Source organism: Nycticebus coucang, chromosome 13 (assembly GCF_027406575.1).
Source record: "Nycticebus coucang isolate mNycCou1 chromosome 13, mNycCou1.pri, whole genome shotgun sequence".
Classification (NCBI taxonomy): domain Eukaryota; kingdom Metazoa; phylum Chordata; class Mammalia; order Primates; family Lorisidae; genus Nycticebus; species Nycticebus coucang.
In genome coordinates, this window is record NC_069792.1 from 71,979,639 (window position 1) to 72,007,565 (window position 27,927).

Here is a 27,927-nt window from a genome sequence, read left to right on the forward strand (position 1 = left end):
TCAATCATTTTTTGAAAATAATGATTTGCTTATATATTTGTCTTTTGCTTTCGATACAATGGTCTATTGGCTTAATATACTGTTCATAGTCCTTGTTTTCTAGTTCATTTTCTTGTATCCACAAGATATTCCAAACGGTAAAAGTTAGTGTAAAAGTTTAAATTTCCGGGGCCATCAAACAAAACTTGAAAAGGTGTCCTTCCATTTCCATTGTCCTCACATTTCGTGGGCTGCAATTGCCGTTTCAGAAAACATTTACGGAGGGCTGACCATACATGGGGCGCTGTCAGGGACACGTGAAGGTCCAAGTCTGGTCTCTTCTCTCAAGTCCAATGGTGTTAATGCAGGTGTTACAATCACTCTCTGTTAGTCCCTTATTTGTTGGGGCTCAGTCTACTTGTGAAAATGCTGTCAAACAATTATTATCAAGTTTTGATCTCTGAAATTGGAGATTTTTTTCTCAGAAAAATGTTGCCTTGTGGGCTCAGCACCTGTAGCACAGTGGTTACAGCACTGGCCACATGCACTGAGGCTGGCAGGTTCATACCCGGCCTGGGCCAGTTAAGCAACAATGACAACTGCAATAAAAAAACAGCCAGGCATTGTGGTGGACGCCTGTAGTCCCAGCTACTTTGGAGGCTGAGGCAAGAGAATTGCTTAAGTCCAAGAGTTGGAGGTTGCTGTGAGCTGTGACGCTACGGCACTCTACCCAGGGTGACAAAATGAGACTGAGTCTCAAAAATAAAAAAAATTAAAAAAAAAATTTGCTGTTGCCTTGTGGCAATTAAAAGCAATTAATGAATGATAAGCTTGAACGGAAAATGTGTAAAGGAAACAAAGAGCCCCAAGTTTGCTCAAGGCTTATACAACTTTGTTTTACTTGAAAAAATACTTTATGTAGGCTGATGTGATTTGCATTCTGAAGCCTGAGAAATAACGTGCTGCGTCTTGTCTCTTGATAGGTCAAGTTTGTAATATTTTGAATGTCACAGGAAATAGTATATGTTGCAAGACACCCCCCAAACCTCACATTCTCAAAAGTGTCTATCCAGGTATGTTACTATAGTCACACAAAAAGAATATGATTGTCATATATTATTAGTAAAAAATACTATTTGAACTTTTTAGAATTTGCGGTGAGAATTATAATAAGTTCCCTCCATGTTTTTAAATTTACATTTTCTGCATTAGAAAATATTTGTATTAAAATAGGTGCATCCAAGCTGCACCAGGGAAGAGAATCCTGGTCAGAGTTCCTCAGATGCATGCCTAAAAACAGCACATCTCTGCTGATAAGGTGTACTCATGCTTTTATTTCATATTAAATTGTGATGGTTGAACTTTGGCAAAGACTACAGAGAAATTTTTTAAATGCCTTTTCTGTTTAAAAGAAAATAAATGTGGGAGTTTAAATCCTTACTAGTCTAGAACAATTTGGGAGTGAAAACAGGAGATGAGAGAAATGTAACCCCAGATTATTTTCATTTTTTAAAAATTCAGATTAATAATGAGGGTACAAATGATTAGGTTACATTGTGTTTCTAAGGTAAAGTTCAAGTTGTAGTTGAGCCCTTCATCCAGGGGGTGTGCTGTAGACCCTCACAATGTGCTCATCAGTTGAGAGTTTACCAATCCCCCTCCCTTCTCCCCTCTGCTACTTGCCTCCTCCCCCTTCCCCCACACTTGCATATACTTGTGTTTTTCTCTTGTATGGGCCCTTAGATGTTTTTCTATCAGTTTTGCATTAATACTGAGTAAACTAGATACTTGCATTTCCATTCTAGTGATCCAAAGTTCTTTTTAGCCCTTTGCCTTGCGGCCCTGTGCAATTGCAGCTGATAGCCTTTGTATCCATGCTAATACCATTGAAATGTTGCATGTGTCTGAGAGTGATGTGTTATCTCATATCTTGGGCACACAGTGAAATCTGTTTATAATTTTGGCATTTGAAGGCAAATAAATTCTATTGACCAACCTCTAAAATGTCTTTGTTTTGAAAAATCAGGAATAAATGTTCAATTTAAGAAAACAGTTCTGATATTTTTAATTGATGACTTTAGAAAAGGTTGTATGTATCAGAGAACACTGCTGCTATCCAAGGTTGACTGATCAAGCTTTTCTCCAACCAAATAGCCAATAAGGAGTCACTATTATTTTATAAATCCAGACAAGCTTAAGAGAGCTAGAGGAAGGCATGAGTGGTTATATTGTAAAGAATAAAAAGAAAAGAAAAGAGGAAGACAGTTCTTTTCTGATTAGGAAAAACACTTCTTCACAGAATTTACCCTGGCAAGTGGGTACCATATCAACTATGCGAATAGTATTATTACTCCCCATTTACCTATGTGGAAACTGAGGCTCAGAGAAGTAAAGTAATGACAAATGTAGAGTATCCTCTGGTTACAGGTACATATAGCAGAACGTGGAATTGTTTCGTTTGCCCATATAATCCAAAAATATGAATTGAAATAGAACATTTAAAACCACCATACAGACAGAAGGCCCCTGAGACATCACTTCATGATTCTTATGACAGGCGTCTTTTATTTTATCACGTTTAGGTGGGAGAGGCTTGAAGCTTGAGGTGTGGAATAATAGCCAGCCCGTGGATCTTGAAGAAATACTTGACTACAATGAAAAGACACCAGGGTACATGGGTGCCAATTGGGTAGATTCCGCTTCCTATAGTTGGCCCATGGAACAAGACATGTTTGCAGCACGCTTCAGTGGATTTTTGGTGGTTCCAGATTCTGATGTTTATATTTTCTACATCAAGGGAGATGACCGTTACGCTCTTTATTTCAGCCACACTGGACTTCCAGAAGATAAGGTAGGGAGCTTGCAGAATAATATTCAATGTTATAAAAACAATATGGTGATCTTTATTTTATCTCCCTTAAATAAAAACCAATGAATATATTCAAATTTATAAGAAATGATTTCATATTGTTTAGTTCTTCGCTATTTTAACATAATGTGATATATATACAATATAAAGTCATCAAGGAAAATCCATAACCTAAAAGAAAATTATTTCCCATATCTAAATTTTCCCTACCCAGGGAAAAATGCATGTATTTTCTTTAAAATTGAAGATTTTTGTTACGAAAGAATTATAATCACACCATAGGCAATTTGAAAAAGAATGAAGATAATTCACTATTCTGTAAAAGTCTGTCATGTCTTATATTTCTATTCCAGTGATTACTTAATAGAATCATACATTCAATTTCATAGTTATCTTGTGTCACATATTGATATAAAATACTGTTATTAAATAATTTACATAATCACCAATTTTAATACAAATTTTAATAGCATGTTATTATATGGTTTTACTCACCATAGATAACCAGCTTCCTACTGATAAGTTTTGAACTTACTTCTGATTCTTTATGACCACAAATGATAACTGCTGAGCATCTGTGTTTATTAGATTTTTCTGTATTTTGGATTATTTTCCTTAGGACAATTCACAAATGTGAAACTGATCAAATCAAAGTAATATTTTATGATTCAATTTCTATGGTCAGATTGCTTCCTGAACTGACTGAATTCTAATTCTTATTATAGCTTTATTATGACTCCAAACATAGTAGTCATTCCTACTTGGAAGTTGAAAGTCCTTTCTCTCTAGTATGCAGAACAATTTAGCAATCTATGGCATCTCTCAGGACTACCCCTAACGATGTAAGTTAGATTAAATCCTTCAAAGTTCTCTTGAGAGCAAAAGCCTATTTATTTAACAATAGCAACCTTCTTCCTAGGATATATCTTTTTATTTTCCACAGCAATTCTAACAATGGCAAAGCTGTGATCTGCGTAGTATGCTTGGTATTGTCATGTTGCTATTAGTGAAGGGTAGAAGGAACGAAGTGAGTTCTGATAATTCAAATTTTTTTTTTTTTTTTTTTTTTGGCCGGGGCTAGGTTTGAACCCGCCACCTCCGGCATATGGGACTGGCACCCTACTTCTTGAGCCACAGGCGCCACCCAATTAAAAAAATTTTATTTCATCATGGATAACAGCTCTAAAAAGAATAACATGAAGTAGTTTTGCACTTTTCTATTCATACAAGTTCTAAGACTAAAAATTATAACTGATAAATAAACATTGAAAAAAATTATTAATAAATCCCCCCTTGTCTGTCTTTTTGAGATTAGGTGAGAATTGCTTATCATTCAGCCAATGCCAACAGTTATTTTCTTAGTCCAACGCAAAGATCAGATGCCATTCATCTTCAGAAAGGAAAAGAGTAAGGTTTTTCTATTCTTGTCTTTAAATTATTATGTGGTATTTAAAAAGAGTACGTTTATATTTATAAATAGTTTTAATTATTTTCATTGGTGGGAAGTGATATTAGTTTACTGGCTTAATTTAGGATGGGTCATTCTCTATAATTTTATTAATTTTTTTCTATGTTTTCAAGAATTCTGGCATTTAGCTGACCAGGGAATTTGAAATCTAAATTAACTCTTGCAAAAATTATAATTTTGTGAAATGTACTTAATCCTGGTTTCAGTTCTCTTCAGGACTTTCAGTTAATCCACCTATATAATTCTGTTCTTATACCTGAGCTCTTGAATAGTCCTAGGGGAAAATCACAAAATCACATGAACTGGTATCACTGTTATTATTCACTGATCCATTTCAGGAAGATATTAGAAATTTAATGCAAAGGATATTCAGATACACTCCCTGCCCTGAAGGAGCACATCATGTAGTGTGTAAAGGTCAAATCCAGAAAGCATATGAGGGTATTATCCAAATAGCAGATAATGCCATTCAAAAAGCCATTCAAGAGTCCCTGAAAACAGGAAGGTAAGAGACATGATACATTCACAATGGAGGATGTGGAGAAATGGAGTTGCACGGTGCGTTTAAATCATATTCCATTTATTGTTTGTCTGTGTGAAGTTTTGCTGCATAACCACTCCAGACTTTAGTGGCTTCAAACAATAGATGTCTATTATTTCACACCATTTTATAGTTGGCTGGGCAGTCCTTTAGGTTCTGGATAGTTTAGTGGAAACCGATGGTCTGGGATGGTCTCATTCACATATCTGGAGCCTCAACTGGCATGGTTGGGACTTAGATATCTGGGCCACCCCATTGCATATGGTCCCTCATCTTCCAGGAGGCTAGCCCAGCCTTGTCCAGCAGTAAAGGAGGGGGAACTCCCAATGCACATATGACGTGTGTCACACAATGTTTGTGTCACATCTGCTAACATACCATTGCACAAAGCAATTGGCCAAGCCTACATTCAAGGGGTGATTAGACTTTACTTCTCGATGGGAGGGTTTTTTTTTCTTACTAAATCACCCTTACAGGTATTAATAATATTATGCTCAGAGGTGGCATCATGAAGATCTGGTGGAAGTGAGCAGAGAGGGTGAGATCAATAGAAGCCAGGAGCAGTCACAATATTCTCACTGAGGTCTCAGTAACAGTAACACGGAAAAGGCGTTTTATTCTTTATTTTTCCTTCCTCCTTCTACGTCCACTTCTTGATATAATTAAACATTTCTTTTTTTAAACCATGATCACTACTGGGCCACTTCAGGAACAGTAGAGTGCCTGATTAATCCCTACTGCAATTAAGGGTCAGTACATCTTCTGTCTTTGGCTTGTGTCTTGAGAAATGAGTTTAGACATCTGCTGCCTGGTGTCTGTGCTCCTGCAAACTAAGCTTGAAATCACTAACTGCACTTACAATGGCACCTGTGAATTCTGAAACAGAGGACACTGTAGGTGCTATATTGCTCGGCTATTGTTGACCATGTCCCAAATGTAGCTCATGTTGCCTCTTTGTTCTACTCAGATCATCTGATGGATGATCCTTTTGTTCACATTATTCTCCTTTGACTCTTACCTCAGTTACAAATTTTTTTTCTTTTTTTTTTTGAGTTTTTGGCCGAGGCCGGGTTTGAACCCGCCACCTCCAGTATATAGGGCTGGCGCCCTACTCCTTTGAGCCACACACGCCACCTTCAGTTACTAATTTTTTTTAAAAAACTTTAAGTTCTTAAAATTCTCTTTGTATCTTCTAATCATATGGAGAAAGAGAATGGTAATATCTATTTCTGGGGGTTTTGTGAAGATCAAATATACTGAAATCTGTGAAGGGCTTAGTTTAGCATCTAGAACAGCAGTTCTCAACCTGTGGGTTGCGACCAATGATAATACATCCTGCATATCAGATATTTACATTATGATTCATAACAGTAGCAAAATTACAGCTATGAAGTAGCAACAAAAATAATTTTATGGTTGGGGGTCACCACAACATGAGGAACTGTATTAAAGGGTTGCGGCATTAGAAGGGTTGAGAACCACTGATCTACAACAGAGATAGTTCCTAATATATGTATAAATAAAGATGAAAAATGTAGTGGTTCTTTTTGGAGTTCTTGGTGTTGGCCACCTCAACTCCGCAAAAATGGTGAGCAGGTTCTCAGGGCAGCCAAGAGCCTGATACTATCCTCCGATATCAGTTTTGTGGGGGGACTATACAGAGCCCCACCATCCTAGACATAAGAGAATGGTAACTTTCCTTCATTAATTTCCATAACTGTGGACACTTATTCTTCATATATGAGAATATCTGTTGAACAATGTGAGGCAATTTAGAGGAACTCCTAGCTGGCTTCTCCAAAGATGGAAGCAGCGGTGACATTGCTGGAGACTTAGGAGGGGAGGCAATAGTATTTATTGCACTCACCTGTAACAGCTGGTCAGTGAATACCTTATCTGGATGTGCAGTTAGAGAAGGTCATAGATAGAGAAAGTCCCTCCTAAAACACATACCCTCCATGACTCACTTTATTTTAGCAGACTGCTATGAAACTTTTAATAATTTCATATTTAAAATCAGATATATTACAGTATAAACAAACAGGCTTTTTAGACAATGTCGATACTTTATTCATGGAAAAAATTTCATGATAAGTGTTGTGGGAAAAATGTTTCTCTATTTTCCAGATATTATATTGAAATCTTGCTGCAAGAGTATAGGCTGAGTGCTTTTGTTGACGTTGGACTGTACCAGTATAGAAGTGTCTACGCTGAACAACAGACAGGAGATGCTGTAAACGAAGAACAAATTATCAAATCCCAGGCGACCACCATCCGGGAAGTACAGGTTTGCTATGACAGTAGTTCCGCTTTCTAGAAAGCAAATGTCCAAAGGTGGGAGCTCTATTTGGTTATTCATTTTATGAGGAAACATACTGTTGTTTGAGGAAAAGAGTCATGGACAAATATTGAGTTGTGGCTTTAACAATTTATTACCAAAGAGACTGCTACTTGATAAGATGAATTTTTAAATATTTTAAAATATTATTTTTACTCATTATCATAGGGTAATAAAGAGGCTTTGAATAGCTGAATTACGATGGTTTTAAAATGTATTTTTCCATATAGTAAAGATTTTTTTAAATTGGGAAATAGGTTATCACATTGGAAAACTGGGGAACAACTAATGCAATTAATGAAGTTCAGAAGATCAAGGTAACCAGCCCATGTGTGGAAGCTAATTCATGTTCATTTTATCAATATAGATTAATGTATCACCTGGAAAAAACTGGTAAGTTATAAATAATACAGGAGATATTAATTCTTTTCATGTGTAGATGTAGTCATAAAGTATATTTATTCTGGCCAAAGTTACTGTCTGAAAAATATAGTTTTGACAATATGGTTATCAAAAAGGAGAACCGTATATTATGAAGAAAGCCTCAGACTGGCAGAGAAAATACCATCAATACAAACAGTATTCTGGCACAAACCATTATTTTCTATTATAAGAAGATTGATAAATGTATATTTAAATGCATAAAATGATTGTGCATTTAACTTACTCCTATGACTTACAGGTGTAAGTTAATAAAACAGGAATTAAATTCATCGTTGCAGAGAAGTAAACACGTCTTTTGATTTCTCGAATTAAGTGATAGACCTATGAGACACTCATTTATCAGTTAATAAACAACATTGCATTTCTAAATTTTATCATAAATTCCACAAAATATTTTTGCTAGTTCTGTTAATTATCAGTAAATATTGATGAGTGCTTACTTTTTGACAAATATAATGCTTGATACTATGGAAATATTGAAACAATAAAATATGGGCTTGTTCTGATGACAAATCAATTAAGTGTCAATACTATTGAATCAATTTCAGAACATAATTTCTCTAAGTGGTAACTTAGTACAGAGTATGTGTGCTTAAAAAATTTAAATACAAATCATCAGTGTCGGCTGTGGTAGCCCAAAAATATTTCAACTCTCCTGTTTTTGTTTTCTCTTTTTTAAAATCTGTTCAAAAGTCTTGCTGCCCGCTGATGCTTCTGACTTCCTACTACAATCAGCCTTAAATGACCTTTGGTCTATAAAACCAGACACAGTTCAAGTAACAAGAACACGGAATCCCCAGAGCTATGTCTACACAATAACCTTTCTATCTACTAGGGGTAAGCATGTATTTTATTTTTCACTTCTCTACAAAAATAAATAAATAAATGAATAAATAAAAGGTAAAAGTTCCATCAACTGACAGAGGAAAAGAATTGGATTCAAAGCCTTGATTGATATCTGGAGAAATAAATGATTATTTTTTTCTGTGATAATTTAAATTTTAGTTGTGTTTCATGGAATGTACAATTTTGGTGCATGAGAAATGGACTATATGTATTACAAGTACACTCTCAATCCAACAGCCTACTTTACACATTTATAAAAATCAGTGAAACTTTAATTCTGAAAACAAAATTGAAGTAAATTAATATTGTCTAGGAGGCCCCAGTCTAGCCAAGTTTTGCCTGATGAAAGGACTCTGTGGTCAAATTCATATGGGGAACATTGCAAATGATGGTTCCTCCTTGAAGATTGAGCTTATTAGTTAAGAAAAAAAAATTTTATCAGTGTTTAATGTGAACTTATTGATTCTTGTATGCAGCAGGTATCTGGCCTGAGTTTTTGTACCCAGTCAGCCAACCTGTGCCTCTTTATAGGACAATTTAAGCCATTCACATTAATGGAGAATATTGATAAGCCTGGTAAAATTTTGGGGATCTGAGTTTTCGAAAGTCCCGTGGACATTTTTAATCCTTTCGCCACTGTGGAAGTTGGAGTTTGATCAAAAGTTTCTGAGTGAGTTTACTTTTGTGGTAGAGGATTGTGCTGGTCATTATGGAGGATGGGTCTGAGAATATCCTGGAGAGCTGGTTTAGTTATGGCAAATTTCTTCAACATGTGAATGTCATTAAAGTATTTAATTACTCCATCATAAATGAAAGTCAGTTTAGCTGGATACAGGATCCTGGGTTAAAAGTTAAATGCAGAATCTTAACACAATAACTAAGAAAATGCCAGGAAGGCTATGTTAACCGGTGTGATGAAAATATGTCAGATGGTTTATAAAACCAGTGTATGGTGCCCCATGATTGCATTAATGTACACAGCTATGATTTAATAATAAATAAATTTAAAAGATAAATAAAGAGCAGTGGCAACTGCAACACCACCAACAACAAAAGCCTATTGGATCTCATCTTTTCCCCCTAAGTACATGGACTAGCTATTAACATCCTATTACTGTTTTTTTTCAAAGCACTTTTAGAAACATTGAGATAGACATCCTGCCTTAAAGTCAAGGTTAGCAACCAGTTTGGCTGTTTGGTAATTCTCGCCCATGAAGTAGGTCTCTGTATATGTGAGAGTGTACTGCCTTTTCTTTGGGCAATCATTTCTAATTCATGTAAGTAAAATTGCACAAAATCATGAATATTCATGCCGAATAGAGGATGAAGAATTTTGTTTAACGTGAATTTAAGTTCTAAAGGTTTTTCAAGTTAGATCAACAGAATACTACATAAATGAAAATTTGGTTATCTTTGTTGATCCAGTTAGAGACAGTCCCCGGATTACAAATGAGATAGATTCTGTCAGTTTGTTCCTAAATTGAATTTGTGTGTAAGTTGGAACAGGTACATTTATCTATCACCTACAATAGCTTCTGTTCATAAATATATGTCAGTCGGATGTTCGTAACTCAAGAACTGCATGTTTAGATTAAGAAGACAATTTAAGGCTCTAGCAGAGACCTTAAGAAATTTCACACACAAATCGTAACTGGTCAAATTTTAAGACTTTACCCAACAGAAAAGGTTATCAGGATTCCTCTAATAAAGCATCCTTCCAAAGATGAGAGATATCTGAGGACCAGGTCTTATTTCTCTCAAAGTGACATTATATGAACGAGCTTCACAGGCTGGGGGCTGTTTTCAGAAATTCAGCTTTAAGCCCCATTCGTGTAAAAAAAAAATTAGTAATATCCCAGCTGAGTGAATTAATGATATTAGCACAAAACTGAATTTTTGAAACATCTTACTTACTGTCCATTGATCTTCACATGTTGGTCTTAATATGTCCTTCTGTTTATCTTACAATGGTTTATTTTAAGCCATGGGAACAGTACCTTAAACAGATAGCACTTTGTCTGTTTTGCTATTTCTGCTTTGTCTAAATCTGCTGGAGTTTACGGAGCTGTATCTTCCTCATTCATCCTTCTTTTGTGATACTGGGACTCCAGATAAAACCAACTGGGTTAAACTTAAGTGTCTGTTATGGATCTATCACTATTCAATCAGTTAACTTAAAAATTCTTTTGCTACTACATTGCAGGAGACTTCGATCTGCTTGGTTATGAAGTACTTGAAGGCAATAATGTCACGCTGGATATTACAGAACAAACTAAAGGAAAACCCAGCTTGGAGACATTCACGCTGAACTGGGATGGGGTTGCTTCTAGGCCTCTTACCCCAGGGTCATCAGAAGCTGAAGTATGTTCTAGGAATAGGTCCTACCGTGCCTTTCCCCCACCCTCTCACAGCATCCATCAGCCACTTGTAGACAGACGGAAAGAGATGTTATTTCCAAAAATCACTATACATCTTTTAGCACTTGACCAACTTACCTCAACTTACATAGCATGACATTTTTGTTTGGAAGAGGATTCAGAGATAATACAGCACAGCTAGTCCTTTTTCTAGACGAGACGTTTTAAAGCCTTTAAATCTTTGCTTTGCTTGCAGAAGTTTGGCGTCCCTTTACCTGCCCTAATATTGTTTCCGTTCAGAATCCATTTTGCCATTATGTTAAAGCCAGAGATTTCTTGAAAGATGTGTAAGTAAGAGCTTAGCTATAAAGTATTTGTAAGTTTAAATCTTATTCTTTTATTCAACAGAAAGCCATTTAAGTGTCAACCTTTTATAAAGAACACTTTAGGGAGTAGTGATACATTCTCCTATGGCATGTTAGCTTGGAGCCAAGCCATTGTGAGGAGAGAAGGGAGAAAATATTATAAAGACAGAGAAAGAAAAAGGAGTTTCCTGTGCTGTGCCAGTGGGATCCAATATGCCTGCTTATGGGGTACTTGTTCACAAAGAATTGGGAGTTATTGAATTTGGACAATGACCAGTAGAGTGAGTTTAAGGTTAATATTTACTCAATGATTAAAGATTTTACATTGTCTCAAGCCCTTTAATTCTAAAGGGCAATTATTTCTATGCTTTCTCAGAGAAATAGATGTAGGAATTATAGAGGACTTATAAGTGGACACCAATTTCTGCATAATCCAGAATTATTTATTACTTTTGGAATAATCATAAATATAGGTTTACAGTATATGCATCTCTTGAAAAACAGAATACATTGAGATGTTTAGATTTTTCCTATTTGATTTTGTGTTAGTTGAAATAATAACTTATTTGGAATCTGTTTAAATGGGTTCTAATTCTTTAGGTTTGCTTCGCGTTGCTCTGTATAAAAAAACTACTAAACAAATATGTCTAACTTATGTAACAACTGAGTAAGCTTAATTGTTATGAATATTATTAATATTCAATATTAGCCAATTGGATGTGAATACTGCTAAAATAAATGTCTTGAAAACTGATTTCCCACTAAAGTTTATCACACGTTAATTTAAGATTATTTACAAAATGGTCTCATAAATTTCCAAAATCTTGGGATTACCTTATGAAAATGCTATATTAAAATTAATTGTTAGAATTAGTAGTAGATTTACTATTGTTCTAACTCTTCATGAAAAGGAAGTTACTAAAGTTCCTACTGTGAATTTAGTTCCAGGTAGCAGTGGAAGAAATGGTTAGCACTAAGTGTCCACCACAGATTGCAAATTTTGAAGAAGGATTTGTTGTGAAATACTTCAGAGACTACGAAACTGATTTTCACCTGGTACGGAATATTTAATGAACGTGAAACTCACCAAATAAGAATTCATTTAAATGTTGGGAAATTTATGATTTCTTTTTTGAACTAGCATTAAGTATTTTATCACTTAAAGTCAAATTGCAAAGATAATTTTGTTCTATACTTATTGGTAAGGTATGTTCTATCATCTTCTCCTATTATAAAGGATTCATTTGAGAGCAGTATTTTCACCACACGTGAATTTTCTTGATCCATAGAAAGTAGATAAGATGGGCAAATGTAAGATCTACAGGGTGTTTGTTTTGTTTGTTTTCTTCACATAGATGCAGAGTACATCCTTTTTTCTCATTGACTGCAGAGAATGCAATTTGTAGAGGAGCATTATATATATCAAATCGCTTCTCTTGTTTTTTGAAGTCACCCTGCCATCAATTAGTGCAATGCCTAATCATTGTTTCTTTCTTAATGAGGTATAAAGATTTTTCTTTGATACGTAGTAAAGGAAAAAAAATAAATATATGCTTTCTAATTCTCATTTTGAAGACTTGGGGAAGCCAGGTATTTACCATTTGCAAGTGAATACTGTAAGAATAAAAAATACATAGTCTAGCTGGGCACAGTGGCTCACACTTATAATCCAAGCACACTGGGAGGCCAAGGAGGGAGGATCACTCGAGCTCAGGAGTTCAAGAATGAGAGATCCTGTCTCTACTAAAAATATAAACATTAGGGGCAGCCCCTGTGGCTCAAAGGAGTAAGGTGCCAGCCCCATATGCTGGAGGTGGCGAGTTCAAACCCAGCCCCGGCCAAAAAAAAAAAACTGCAAAAAAAAAATTATAAACATTATTGGGCAATGTGATATGCACCTGTAGTCTCAGCTACTTGGGAGGCTGAGGCAGAAGGACTGCTTGAGCCCCTGAGTTTGAGGTTGCTGTGAGCTAGGCTGAGGCCACGGCGCTCTAGCCCAAGTGACATCTATCTATCTATCTATCAGTCATCTTGCTAGCTATCTATATAATCTTGTCTAGCTATTAGTTTAGATCAATGCCCTATAAATAAATATGAATCTGTAAAACTATATATCTCGTGGTACTTTAAATGAACAGATTTATTAGTGAGAAAAAATAGAAAATCTTTCTATTTAATGGTCAACTTTTCCAACTTGATTTAATAATTATGCATGTATCTGAGTTCTTCTGAATGCGGGGCTAGCAGCTGTGAGGATTGTGCATTCTACTCCTCTCCCATCATCACGCCCGACGTGCACGTCCGTTCTCCACCCAGCCTCACTATCTGCATTCCCAGCACCAGGCTTGCTGACTCCTCTGGTTTTCTGTGCACATTTTATCTTCTATCTCTGACTCTCCTGGGCTCCTTTTCCCCCCATTTGAACAATTCCTATTTATCTTTAAAGACTAAAGACATTTATTTGTCACTTCCCCTGAGTCACATTTGTGATGCTTTTGTGTGAGTTAGATGCCGCCCTTCAGCCTCAGTGTTAGAATCATCCGTTTCTTTGTTCCGGACTGCACGGATAGCATTCTTCACCACTTGAATTCTCAAGATTAAACAACAAACAAACAAAAACCTAGTTAGTGAATGATGCCCCATGATCATATCAATGTACACAGCTATGATTTAATAAAAAAAAAGAAAAAAAAAACCTGGTAAATGGTAAACATGAAATGAATATCTCAGGAGGAATGAATAAATATCCTTCAGGAGCTTGTAATAAAAGGAGAATTATAGGACTTGGGAAATAGTCAAATACATGTATAAGAGATCATTACATAAGAATAAATCTGACTGAGAGAATGTCAGATAAATGAGAACATAGGTCAGGTTAAAGTACTTTGAAAAGCAAAGGTTCTGCATTTGAAAGACTTGGGTGAAGATGCTGGATTAAAAAGCAGGACAATAGGGGTGGCATGTGTGGCTCAAAGGAGTAGGGTGCTGTCCCCATATGCCAGAGGTGGTAGGTTCAAACCCAGCCCTGGCCAAAAACGACAAAAAAAAAAAAAAAAGCAGGACGATAAATCACGTTTTCATTTGCAATATTGTTGTTTCTCTAGGAACATATTAATAGAGGGCAGAGGACGGCTGAAACTGATGCTTACTGTGGTCGTTATTCCCTGAAAAACCCAGCTGTTCTTTTTGATTCAGCAGATGTTAGGCCAAACAGACTACCATATGGAGACATTTTATTATTTCCTTATAATCAGGTAAGCTCAACAAAATGATATGCTAATTGAATCTGGAAAATGCCTTGGTAATAAAATTTCATGAACTTTTAAGACCAGGAAAAGCACTTGTCATGAGAAATCACGTCATGTTGGACGGGGATTGCCGTTCACATTCTGACTGTGATTTCCTCCTCTGGTGATGCTCAAAAAAACAAAAAAGAAATTTAAAAAGATACATAGAGCACCATGTATCATGCATTCTGTTTATCTAATAATCTCAGAAAAGAATTATTTGCATACAGTTTTAAACACTAAGATCATCAAAAATGCATAAGCACATCCATTTTGCTTTATTAATTAAAAAGAAACAGAAAATGGGTAGCCATCATAGAGGGATCTTAGGTATTTAGTGAAAGAAAAGTGAAACAAAGTTATGCGCAGAGGAGACTGCAATTGTAGCATGTTCTAAAGTTTTGAGTTTTTAATATATTTGGCATGTTATGGACCTGTAAACCATCCAAATTAGTATTTAATTGCTACTTCACACTGGCGTTCATCTCTCTCTCTAAATGCTCAAGTGCATTCACATCCCAGTTAATCTACCTGAATGTTTATTTGTCTTCTTTCTCTACATGCAGTGGACTTTTAAATGTACTGAACGCTTTAGTTACAGCTAGTGCATAGCTTATCTCCATAGGAAGTGAATTATTTCCATTTGTAATAGAAATTTTATCTAAGAAAACAATAAAGAACTAATCACCAATTATAAGGCCACACTTCCACTGCACTTCTTCCTCTACAAAATCTTTCCTAATTCTTGTGTAGTTAACTGGCCGAAATTAATTTTCTTGGTGATCTGGTACATTTTGTATGAAAAATGTTCAATAAATACTTATGGAATTGGATTGAATTAATTTGAATTGTTACAGAACAATTTAGTGGTACGATATGGTTACTGTTTTCCATATTGTTTTATGTAGTTATGTTTAGCATACAAAGGATTCCTGACAAATTATATTGGTCTAAAATTCAAGTACCAAGACAATGGCAAGATTCCTAGAAGCAGCGACATACAATTAACATATAACTTTGCTCATGGAAACAAGTAAGTTACACTATAAATTTGAAAACTTAAGTTATACCATAGTATATAAGCAGTAAAGATAATACAAATCCATTTCTTGTTTGTGTTTGCTTTTGTTTTTATTCTTTGGGGTTTTTTTGGACGGGCAGATGAGGACACATCATGTACAGTGTGGAAATAACTGCAGTTTTTCTGGTGTTTTTATATGCTTCCTCACAGAAATAGTTGTGTCAAAAAAACTATAGATTATCAATATAATAAGTTGCTCTAGTGTGTTCATTACACATGACCATTTAAAAGACAGAAAGAGGATAAACTTTGTAATTTAAATTATATATTATTAAATCTGATAATGTCCTAGTTACTGTAAAAGGGTAGAAAGATACTAGCTTATCGAAATATTGTCCTTAAACTTTGATCACTAAAACAAATGCTTGCTACATGTTAGTAGAGAAAATAAAATGTTTCAATGACTATACCTGAATAAAGGATGTTTTGAAATGATTCTTGCTCTGCCAAAGTTAGACACAGAGAAATGCAAATAGAGAAATATGAAGAAACTGAAGGAATCTGGAGAAAGCTGTTTAGTGATCACAACTGTCCTATCCTCAGGCACAATTTAGTTCTGTATAATTATACGTTAGTTTTTATTAATTATTATTATCTTCTGAAATTTATGTCAATCTTGACTTCATATTTGCCCATTCAATACATGCAGAAATTTCATTTACAATAGAAGTAACAGTGAAGACACACACAAACTTGTCTATTTTACACAGTACTCCTTATGAGTTTTTGTCATGTTTATTGACGTATAATTTACATGAAGTAAAATCAATTCATATCAGGTACACAGTTCAGTGAATATAACCATCACGTCAATAAATATAAAGAAGATTTCTCTCCACAATTTTAGATGTTTTTTTCTTTCATATAAAGTTTGCTAAGCTGACAATTAAGTTCGTGAACTTGTTCTAGAAAAAGTGCTACATACCTCATTGCTGAATATCACTATGGTCACCTTCGCAGTCCTCCCCTTGGGAAGCTATGCACCCGTTCCAAAGCAATTTTGAACTCTTTTTATGGAATGGCCATCAGAGGTGTTGTCATAAATAAGACAAAGACAAGAAATAAAAACAGACAAGATGATAAGGGAGAATAGAATAACTAGTTGGGAAGACAGGCCAGTCTTTTTTTTTTAGCCTTAAGATTTGTATTTATTTATTTATTTATTTTTTATTTTTTTTATTAAATCATAACTGTATACATTGATATGATCATGAGGAAAGGCCAGTCTTGATGGAGGAATTAGCTACTGGGTGAAGATTCTGAATGAGGAAGCTGCTTCCCTGACTTGGAATTCCAAGCATCTTGTTTTCTGCATGATCCCAAACTATTTTCAAAATGCAGTAGCCAGGTTTCAATTCATAACTTTAGAAATGTGTATACTCTAAAATGAATTGAAATATTTTGGAAGGAAGGGGAAACTTGTTTGTTAAAGGTTTTAAAAACCATCTTAGATGGCTCTCACATGAGTTGAGCAAGAAGGCTGAGGTGGGAGAAGCCAGAGTGGGCATGTGGAGGTGCTCCAGCAGAGCTGGGGCCCTGGGGCTCCATCACAGGAATCCACACGCATTCACTGGGGCAATGACAGAGCGGAGGTGGGGTTGAGACCAGACAGGTGGGTGGGAGCATGTCAGAGCCATCCTCCCTAAGGAAGTGGAATCATTTGGTGTCTACATCTCTGGCATCACCTGCTGATCATATGGACCTAATGCCCTTCAGACCCTCTGATCAATCACTAGATAAAGTAAGGGCACCTGTGGATTCTACAGGTGTCAGAATCTCTTTAGCCATGATGGAGGAAGCCACAGTTAAACTGTGGATGTCCAATAGATGTTTGTCAGAGGAAAATCTTTAACAAAGGCATCAAGCCTTTCAAAAAATTCTTCAGGGGACTCAAAAATGTCGCCACCAATATTTCTTATATTCTTGAGATAAGCATTAAAAAGATAATGATTTATGTCTTGTCCCAAAATAAGATCAACACAGTCTTCTATAGAACATAAAGAAAGAAAAAAATCTGTTACTCAAAAACTGAACATTCATCAGATACTAAAGTTTGGTGGAACTTTATACCAAAAAGGTTCTCTCTCTTCACACAGAGATTACTGCATGGTGTCTGTCTGTTTGCAGGAAGTTCTTCAGGAATTGTAGGAAGTTCTTCTCTGAGAAAAATGCAGGACACTCTCAGGTCGTGTTTTCTCATGAAAGCCATTAAACCTGTTTCTCCCCCCACAGCAACAAAAAGGTTTATGGTTTTGAATAAATGCTTAAGAAATGCTCTTTTTCTGACCTTTCAGATTTAGTCCCCTCCCCACAATGGCATCTGATTCAACAGCCTACAGCTCCTGTGTTCACTTCAGTTTTTTAAAATGTATTTCATCTATCTTTGGCCTCCACAGAAGATGAAGTGGGGCGGGGGATGGGGGGAAGGAAGGAGGAGATATTTTTCCTTTTTATACATTTTTAAAATGTATCACTGAAACAAAATAATTATGTACACATTTATGAGGTACAGTATGTATTTTAATATTTGTATACATTTTAAGATGATCAAATCAAAGTCATTACCATATCCATCATTTTCAACCTTTGTCATTTCTTAGTTGGGATAACATTCAAAATCTCTTCTGGCTATTTTGAAACATATACTGCACTGTTACTTGCTATAGTCTCCCTCTGGAACACCAGAGACTCTTTCTGTTTAACTGTAATTTTGTATCCATTGCTCCTTAGTTGTCTTATTTGTTATTATGCAAAGTTATTTTATATTCCTGTAGCTCCTACCAAGGCTGCAAACAGAAGAAAACTGCCTAGTTATGCCGCGTTAAATATTTTATTGCCAATATTAGTTTCTGCCTGTTGTGCCTTGTGATGGATGATGTTCTGTGCCAATCAATTTACATTCTTTTGTAAATTGATTTCTTTTGTAAATTCTTTTGTAAATTTCTTTTGTAAATTCTTTTCTTTTTACAATCAAAAACATTCTTTTACTCTTTAAATTTTTAATGTTTCTTATAGTACATTTGTTCACATTAAACATTTTAACTGATCTGTATAACATTGTTCAACCACATTTCAGCTGGACCTATACTTGCATAGATCTTCTGGATCTCATACAAACCAAATACACCGGGACAAATTTTTCTCTTCAAAGAATTAGTCTACAGAAAGCTTCAGAATCACAGTCCTTCTACGTGGATATAGTATACATTGGACAGACATCTACAATCTCAACATTGGCTGGTGGGTTGTATCACTTTATAGCTACCGTAATCTAAATTATCTTATGGTAAAATCTTACTCTGGAAATTATTTTGATATTCTATAGTGTAGATGGAAACATTGATCTCTAAATATTGACTCATTCTTTCATCTTAATAATAGTATGATTTATTTTCATTTTTAATAAATATGGCAAGGTAATTGTTCTAAGGATAAAGTCATCCTTAATGGAAACGTTCTCATGATGGCAAGAGTTAGCTTTATAAGCCTGGATTTTGTTCATCAGTAAATAAACTGTGGTAAACATTTTCATTTTCCTTTCTTTTAACTTTGAGAAGCCAACTACCAAGAGGGATATTCCTAAAATGCAGCTATAGACATTGACACCTGACTTCTAAGAATGAACCAAAACTTAAGGTGGACCTAAGAATTATAATTAACAATACTATAAATGAAAACTTTTTTTTTTTTTAGAGACAGAGTCTCACTTTATCACCCATGGTAGAGTGCTGTGGTGTCACACAGCTCACATCAACCTCCAACTCCTGGGCTTCGGTGATTCTCTTGCCTCAGTTTCCCAAGCAGCTGGGCCTACAGGCACCCACCACAATGCCCAGCTATCTTTTTTAGTTGTCGTTGCTGTTTGGCCCAGGCCGGATTTGAACCTGCCACCTTTGGTATATGGGACCGACGCCCTACTCACTGAGCCACAGGCACCACCCTGAATGAAAACTTTTGATAGTCCATTTGGAACTGTTTTCAAGTGCAAGGAAACGAGTCAAGCGATAAAAAACACTAACTGTTACTACTTTAGAGTGGTCACTTCTTTTGAATCTGCAATCCACAGATCTACACTGTGACTGGAGGAACTCATATTGGAGGTGTCAAAAAAATGCACACACATTTAAAAAGAGGTTATCCGTGTATTACTTTTCAAAAACGAATTATAGCAGCACTGTGTACTATGATGTTCATGCAAAAGATGGCATTAACAGAGTGAATGCTAGCACTGCCGTGTGACAGGCACACATAGGATGCTTTTTTCACTTCAGGAACTCCTGTGTGTTAGGCGTATGTTACGTACCAAGGAGAGAACAGTAAACATGACAAGCCCTGCCCTGCCCTTATGAAGTACACATTCCACCCAGCACCACGTTCAGAGAACCTCAAAAGAGCCAAGCTAACTGGCCCCTAGAAGGTAGACGAAACCCAGGGCTGGAAGATTTTTAAATATTTGGTTTGGTTTGGTTTGATAGTGCTCACAGGTCAAAAGACATTGAAGCTTTGTATATGTACTCTCTAGAATATAAAGAATAATCTTCAATAGTGTAGAAGTGAAATCTGTAATCTTTATAATACAGAAGTGAAAATTCACCAAGCTTTACAAACTACGGAAGATCTTTCTAAAATTTGATGGCGAATTCTTTATTCCATGCCATGTTATATTATTTGATGATTTTCTTCTCAGCAGCAGGAGGTATGCAAGTTTATCTGTCATTTACTTTATTTATATTCTTTAGAAATGCCAAACAGGAGGCTTCCTGCATTAGCAAACAAAGGAATATTTTTAAAGCATTTTCAGGTGGATCAGACCAAAACAAATGGATCAACTATGACAAACCAATATTCTGTTACCATGGCTTCATATAATTGTGGTTATAATATACCCATGATTGCTGTGAGCTTTGGGCAGGTAAGCCTAGAAATTTGCAAGTTATTATTTTTAACTTAATGAACATTAGTTTGATGTAGTAAAGTTTATTTTAAATTTTTAAAACTGTACAAACCATTAATAGAACAAACCATTAATAGAACAAGATTAGAACAATTATTAGAACAGTTATTCTAATGCATGCAGATTTAGAAGCTTCTTGAAATTGAGCATGAAATTGATTTTAAGCATTAAAAATGCTTCAAGAACTATATTTGTGGGGGGAAATAGAGAAGGAAATACCCTTAAAAGCCAAAGTTAGTCAGATGTAAGTCAAGTTTTCTCTGTTGACTTTAAAGAAAAACTTATGTACTCATCTAATAAAGATTTTTAAATAGAAATTGTTGAAAGTAAATTGAGATTTTGTGTTGTTTTAAAATTGTTTGTTATAAACACCATTTATTTTTGCTTGTATCAAAATGTATTCAAAGAAGACATTTGAAGTTTTTTTCATAATTCCAAAAGGATCTGAGTGATTACAAATGATTACAAATATAATGACTACTTTAAAATGTAATTATTTATAAAAAATATTCAGTAAGTTAATATAATTTCCTATTACAGATCAAAAACAAAGTATAATAAATTGAATATTAAAGGTTAAGTAATAATTAACCATGTAAATAGAGTCTCAAGGAGAAGTTTCTGCTAACTAAACAATTTTATGATTAAAAATACTGGCCGATATGCTTTCTTTGGTAGCATACGTGCTGAAATAGGAAAAATACAGAGAAGATTAGTATGTTCCCTGTGCAAGAAAAAAAAAAAAAAAAAGAATAATAATACTGACCAGGCAGTGGCTCATGCCTTTAATCATAGCACTATGGGAGGCTGAGACCTCCCAAAGTCCAAAACCAGCTTGGGCAATACAATGAGATCCCCACTAAAAAAAGAAAAAAAATTTCAAAATTAGCTGGGCATGGTAATAACAAAAATTTTTTAAAAATTACCTGGATATAGTGGTAGGCACCTGTAGTCAAAGCTGCTTGGGAGATCGAGGCAAGGAGGATTGCCTGAGCCCAGGAGTTTGCGGTTACAGTGAGCCGTGATGAAGCCACTGCACTTAAGCCTCCCCCCACCAAAAAAATTAAAAAACTACAAATATTAAAAAAAAATTGGCCTGTATTTCATCCTGGCCCAATATTTTAATCTTCTTCTCTTCAAGATACAGACCCTGTTAATGTTTTCTAGTCTTCTACTTTTAGCTCTATCACAAAATGTAACAACTTAGTTCTCAAAGCGTTGATGTCAACAGTCTCCCATTTTTCGAGATTCCTCCCTAAACTAATAATTGGTCATTTTAACCTATATCGTTAATTATTTATTCAAGGTTAAATTGGAGCATATGGAACTTATATTTTTGTGACCTTTTAAAAGTTCAGATGAAAGATATATGCAATAATGTGCATACACCTGTCAGTGAATTTCTTTATAAACTTTGAGATAATTGTAGATTCGCATGCAGTTGTAAGAAATAATACAGAGATAGTCCCTTCATCCATTTTCCCCCAGTGGTTAAATTTTTGTATAATGTAGTGTAATATTATAACCTGAAAATTGACACTGATAACATTCTCTAACTTTGTTCAGATTTGACCAGGGGTTGACATACGGTTACTTACATGTGTATATGTGACCGCATATCTTAAGCATTGCTATCACACGTGTAGAGGCAGCTGCTAGGATCAGAACAGTCCCCCACAACTATCTCTTGTGCTACCTTTATGGCCACAGCTGCCGCAACCACCCCTCATTCCCTCCCTCGTGAACTCCCTTATATGTAGATGGCAACCACTAATCTATTTTGTCTCTATAATTTTGTCATTTCAACAATGGTATAGACATGGAATTTAACTTTATATATGCACACCAGTATATAGCCTTTTGAGATTGTCTTGTTTTGACTCAGCGTAATTCCCTGAGGTCCATCCAAGTTGTGTCAAGAGTTCGTTTTAATTGCTGAGTCGTATTCAGTGTTGAGGACGTACCACAGTTTGTTGAACTACTTACCCATTGAAGGACATTTCTGTGGTTTCTTGGCTTTGGCTGTCATGACAAAAGCTGTTCTGAGTATTCATCTACAGCTTTCTGTGTGGTGTGAATTTTCATTTTTCCAGGTTAAATGCCCAACAATGCGCTTATAAGAATATGGTAAGGACGTGTATAGCTTGTCTTTTTTTTTTTTTTTAATTTTTTTATTAAATCATAACTGTATACAATGATATGATTATGGGGTAGCTTGTCTTTTTTAAGAACCTTCATATTCTTTTCCAAAGTGGTTGTACCATTTTATGTTCCTACCAGGAATGTAAGAGTGATCCAGTTTCTGCACAATCTTGCTATCATTTGGTGGTATCCCTAGTTTTAATGTTAGCCCTTCTGACAGGGTGAGTAGTGCATTCCCTAATGGCTAATGATGTTGAACATCTTTTCATGGGCTAATTTGCCAGCTATGTATCTTTTCTCTGTGAAATGTCTAGGTACAAGTCTTTGGTCAGGTATGTGGTTTACAAATATTTCCTCTCAGACTGTGCCTTGCCTTTTCATCTTCTCTGTGATGTGCTACCTTTGTGCTGCCTTGATAGCCACAGCTGCCACAACCACCTCCCCGTTCCCTCCCTTCTGAACACAATGTTCACAAGTCCAAGACCAGCTTGGGCAATACAGCATAGTTAAGTCTTCTTTGATTACTTTTATCAGAATTTTGCAATTTCAAGGTCAGATCTAGTATTGGTTTGTTACATGCATACAAAAGCATTTTATTTTCTTTCTTTTTTTTTTTCTTTTTTTGAGACAGAGTCTTAAGCTGTCACTCTGGGTAGAGTGCCATGGCATAACAGCTCACAGCAACCTCCAATTCCTGGGCTCAAGGCAGATTCTCCTGCCTCTGCCTTCCAAGTAGCTGGGACTACAGATGCCTGCCACAATGCCTGGCTATTTTTTTTTTTTTTTTTTTTGGTTGCAGCCATCAGTGTTGTTTTGCAGGACCAGGCTGGATTCGAACCCGCCAGCTCAGGTGTATGTGGCTGGTGCCTTAGCTGCTTGAGCCATAGGCGCCAAGCCAAAAGCATTTTATTTTCATTGAAACCATTGAAAATGGTCTTGATTTTTTAAATTTTGGGTTGTGCATGCTCATTATGTGAATATAGAAATGTGATTGGCTTTTGAGTGTTGATCTTGTATTCTCCAGCCTTACTAAACTCAGTGAATTTTTACAAAGACACTCATGTAATTAGTACCCATATCAAGATACAGGAAAACTTCATCTCCCCAAGAGCCTTCCTCGTGCCTCCACCATATTATCCCACTCTTTGCTGCTCACCGCCAGATAACCGCTATGTTGACATTTACTACTGTTAATTACGTTTGCTTGCTCTTAAACTTTATCTCAACGGGATCATACAGTGTGCACTTTTTCTCTCTAGCTGCTCTGACCTGTGAAATTCAGGTTGCATATTCTTTCACTGCTGTACAGTTTTTCATGGTATGCATATACCATCATTTTCATTCCTTCTCTTGATAGATTTTTGCATTATTTCCAATTTGGAGCTATTTCAAATAAAGCTGCTATACACTCTTGCATATGTCTGTTGGCATTTATATTTGCTCATTTCTATAGGCTAGAAGGCTTGTCCTTTTCAAGTCTATAAGGTTAACATATCAATAGCTACGAGGGATCAGAATATACTTTTCATTATTAGAATTAAAACCTATGTTGCTTTAGTCAATTTATTAGCATTGTACAGTCAACAGGTATTTTTTTGAATCTAGATAGTCAGTCACTGTGTAGGCCATATGTTTTTTTAAATGGTTGGTTAAATTTTCAACTCTCTATATGGCATTTTTATTTAAAAAGTTTTAGTTTTTTGGTAGCCAAGACCATCACTCATACTTCTCTGCTTCCCTACATTGATTAGCACTGTACCTTGCACAGTGCGCCTGCTCCATAAATATTTGTTCCATGAGTGATGGAGAGTGCATTCTGAATTAATGAGGTATCACTGCAGTTCCAGCTGAGTGCTGCACAGATGCCTGAGTTGACTTTGCCTCATTATTTCAGCTGTGCAGGTCTGACTTGTGTTGATTTATGGGACTCTCTTTAATGTTCTGAAGAATCTGGAATTTATGAGGCTCCTTTATGTCATGTCACAGGATGGTACCGTGGTGAGATAAAAGTCGCATTAGCCATTGTTAAGTTTAATCATTTTATCAATATTTATTTTGGAAATTAGATAATCACACAAGAGACTGAGAATGAGTCTGTTTACAGAGGAAATGATTGGCCAGGGGAGTCACGAATTCGTGTTCAAAGAATTCAAGCAGCGTCTCCACCTCTAAGGGGCAGTTTTGACATTCAAGCTTATGGACATATTCTTAAAGGTATATGGGAAAAGTTTAAAACATTTGTGTGTATATATACACAGTCACGTGTATGTGTATAATGTTATAAAATGCTATAGTCACATGTATATGGATAATGTTATAAAATGCTAAATATTATTTCACTTGAGAATTACTACTTATTGTTATTTTTATATTTAAATATGAAATCACACAGGCATGTCATATATTAATATATACCAATTATGGGTAATTAATAGCCAACCATATGTTGTTTCAATTATTTTTTTAATAGAAAATAACTCACTCTTCCCAATTCACCATTATTAGTGATAATTGTTTTTATTTTTTATTTATTTATTTTTATTTTTTTGTAGAAACAGAGTCTCACATACCGCCCTCAGGTAGAGTGCCGTGGCATCCCACAGCTCACAGCAACCTCTAACTCTTGGGCTTACACGAAATTGTTTTTATTTTAAAATAATGTAAGAAAGTCTGCTAAAACACATCTAGCAAATTTTTTATAGTCAATTTTCAAAGGTACTGAAATCATGACTTTCATAAGTAATACATTTCTCAAATACATTCCTTTGTACAAATAAGCATTGATTACTGTGGTGTCAGAAATATTAAAACAATGTAAAAATCAAAAGGTGGAGTATGATTTTTAAAGGCATCTATGATAAAATTATTAAGGCTACTGAGCACGTGAAATGTTGTGAGTGCCTGAATATACAGAATCACACAAAATTTATTATTAAAATATTTTACCTGTTCTTTTTATTTTTAAATATAACTACTAAAAAATATAAAATTATATATGTGGTTCACATTATACATTAACTGTCAGTTGGAAAGGGCTGATCTAGACAACAATAATAAACGTTTTTGTGTACTTATTTCTAATAGTAGTATCTCTCCATATAACTTATATAATTGAGATTATGTCAGTAATGTAACACTAATGTATTCAGAACAAATAACATGTTCGCATTTTCTTAAATGCCTACCCAGATATGCCAGGTTACATTTCCAAACAATTGTTTTACTTTTATATCCATGACTTATAGGCTATCCATATTTTCAAAGGTATATGAATTGACATTAAGTCAATTAATTTAATTATATTAAAGTTGACTTTAAAAATAAAAGCATTTTTATGTTAAAAGATGATGCTTAATATATTCTTTGATATTAAAAGTATTTTATTTTTAATTAAAAAGTGAATTATTTTTTACTAAATGAATATTAAATTATAACTATTAAGAGTATTTTACACTCTTAATTTGCTGTTCAATATTGAAAATTTTTTTTTTTTTTTGGTAGAGACAGAGTCTCACTTACGGCCCTGGGTAGAGTGCCGTGGCATCACACAGCTCACAGCAACCTCCAACTCCTGGGCTTAAGTGATTCTCTTGCCTCAGTCTCCCGAGTAGCTGGGACTACAGGTGCCCGCCACAACGCCCGGCTATTTTTTTGGTTGCAATTCAGCCGGGCCGGGTTTGAACCCGCCACCCTCGGTATATGGGGCCGGCGCCTTACTGACTGAGCCACAGGCGCCGCCCTGAAAAATTTTTAATATCAAAATAAGTTGATATTAAAATATCAGTTGATACTTGTGAATTCATATAAAAAATGAAAATATTTGAGCCAACACTCACAGTGTAAGGTACATTACTCATTATCATTTTTTAAAATTTTAAACATTTTTTATTATTATTACTTTTAAATTGATAGATTAAATTGTATGTATTTTGTTTCCAGGAGATATATATATATATGCACACACGCACACACAGACACACAACCTTGGCATAAGTAGGATGGAAATTTCATTTTTACCATATTGGAGGGGGACATGTGATTCACAAGTGGTAATACATTGTACGCATTTCATGTACCTTAGAGATGAAATTGGTTTGTGAATTTTGACTCCTGCTGCTTGCCATCCCTCTGTGAGTGCAGGCCTCCCTGCTGCTGTGTCTGCCATAGATCTGCAGTTTGCCCTCCAGAGTCTGGAAGAAATGGGGAGAGTCTCAGTTACACGAGAAGGAACCTGTGCTGGGTATTCCTGGAGCATCCAGTGGAGAAGCGCGTGTGGAAGGCAGAATCTTCTACAGGTTCTTTCATTTGCTTGGCTTCTCTTTTCTTCAATGTGCTGTTTTCTTATTCCCACTCTGCCTCATCCAGAGAAAAAATTAGAGACTGTGTATATTTTTAAAATTTAAATATTTTATAAATGAAATTGAGAAGATTGTTCTATATGAAATTGACCGAATGTTCTCTTTCACGGAGAAAGCTGTTGCTGCTATTTCAGGAGAATCAGCCTCCGTGTCTACTACTAGAGCTGGATGCTAGGTCCTTGGGTACTTTTGAGGCTATAAAGATGACTTGTTCAAGTTCAGAAGCAAGTAACAGCTTAAAGTACTTTTATCTAAATCACGTTTAGTTAGATTGTGGCAGGGGATGAGGGAGAGGAGTCAGAAGCGTGTGAAAAAGAGGAGTCTAAAAGGGATGCTTTCCAGTAGTGATGGAAGTGGGAGGTAATAGTCTCTTCTATACAGTGTTGGTGAGAATGTAAATTAGGACCTCATTTTGGGAAGGAAATTTAGTAGGATCTGAATATGGATACCCTGTGATACAGGAATATCATTTGCATAGCTCTATCCCACTGAAATGATGATAAAAATGTGAAGTGACGTGGACACAAAGGTAGCCATTAAATCAGCATTATTTGCAGTAGTAAAAACCTAGACACCTAAATCCCTGTCAGTAGGAGAATGATTGTTTGAATGACACAATTTTCACTTGAATACTAAGTAGCCATAATAGATCCGTGTATATCCATCTGGGAAACATCCATGACATAAGGTGGGAAAAAGTGCTGAACTCTTTGTCTGAAATCATTTGGGAGGGGGTAGGAAAGAGGAGATAGGAAAGCAGGACACCAAGAAAAGTGTGTAAACACAGAACACGAGTCATATGAAAGTATGAATAGTTAGTGGTCGTAAGAATGTGGGGTTATTTTAGGACGATACGTGCTCTGAAACTGGAACTGGAAGATTTCCCAACTGAGACGGC

At 35.5% G+C, this 27,927-nt stretch overlaps 1 protein-coding gene and 1 non-coding gene across 3 annotated transcripts in view; both read left to right on the top strand.

The window, feature by feature from the left end:
* Positions 1–27,927, top strand: part of PKHD1L1 (PKHD1 like 1) — a 167,600-nt gene that overhangs the window by 27,334 nt on the left and 112,339 nt on the right. For both annotated transcript variants that reach the window (XM_053559209.1, XM_053559208.1), the window contains exons 12-25: positions 963–1,052; positions 2,562–2,830; positions 4,164–4,255; positions 6,985–7,144; positions 7,453–7,588; positions 8,333–8,476; positions 10,689–10,846; positions 12,150–12,263; positions 14,312–14,461; positions 15,403–15,527; positions 18,652–18,815; positions 20,315–20,487; positions 24,738–24,885; positions 26,812–26,966. In XM_053559209.1, the coding sequence (XP_053415184.1) occupies positions 963–1,052; positions 2,562–2,830; positions 4,164–4,255; positions 6,985–7,144; positions 7,453–7,588; positions 8,333–8,476; positions 10,689–10,846; positions 12,150–12,263; positions 14,312–14,461; positions 15,403–15,527; positions 18,652–18,815; positions 20,315–20,487; positions 24,738–24,885; positions 26,812–26,966 (2,078 nt within the window). The remainder of the gene's footprint in view (positions 1–962; positions 1,053–2,561; positions 2,831–4,163; positions 4,256–6,984; positions 7,145–7,452; positions 7,589–8,332; positions 8,477–10,688; positions 10,847–12,149; positions 12,264–14,311; positions 14,462–15,402; positions 15,528–18,651; positions 18,816–20,314; positions 20,488–24,737; positions 24,886–26,811; positions 26,967–27,927) is intronic.
* Positions 21,192–21,295, top strand: LOC128564123 (U6 spliceosomal RNA). The gene has a single exon (XR_008374000.1). It is a non-coding gene; the product is annotated as a U6 spliceosomal RNA (small nuclear RNA).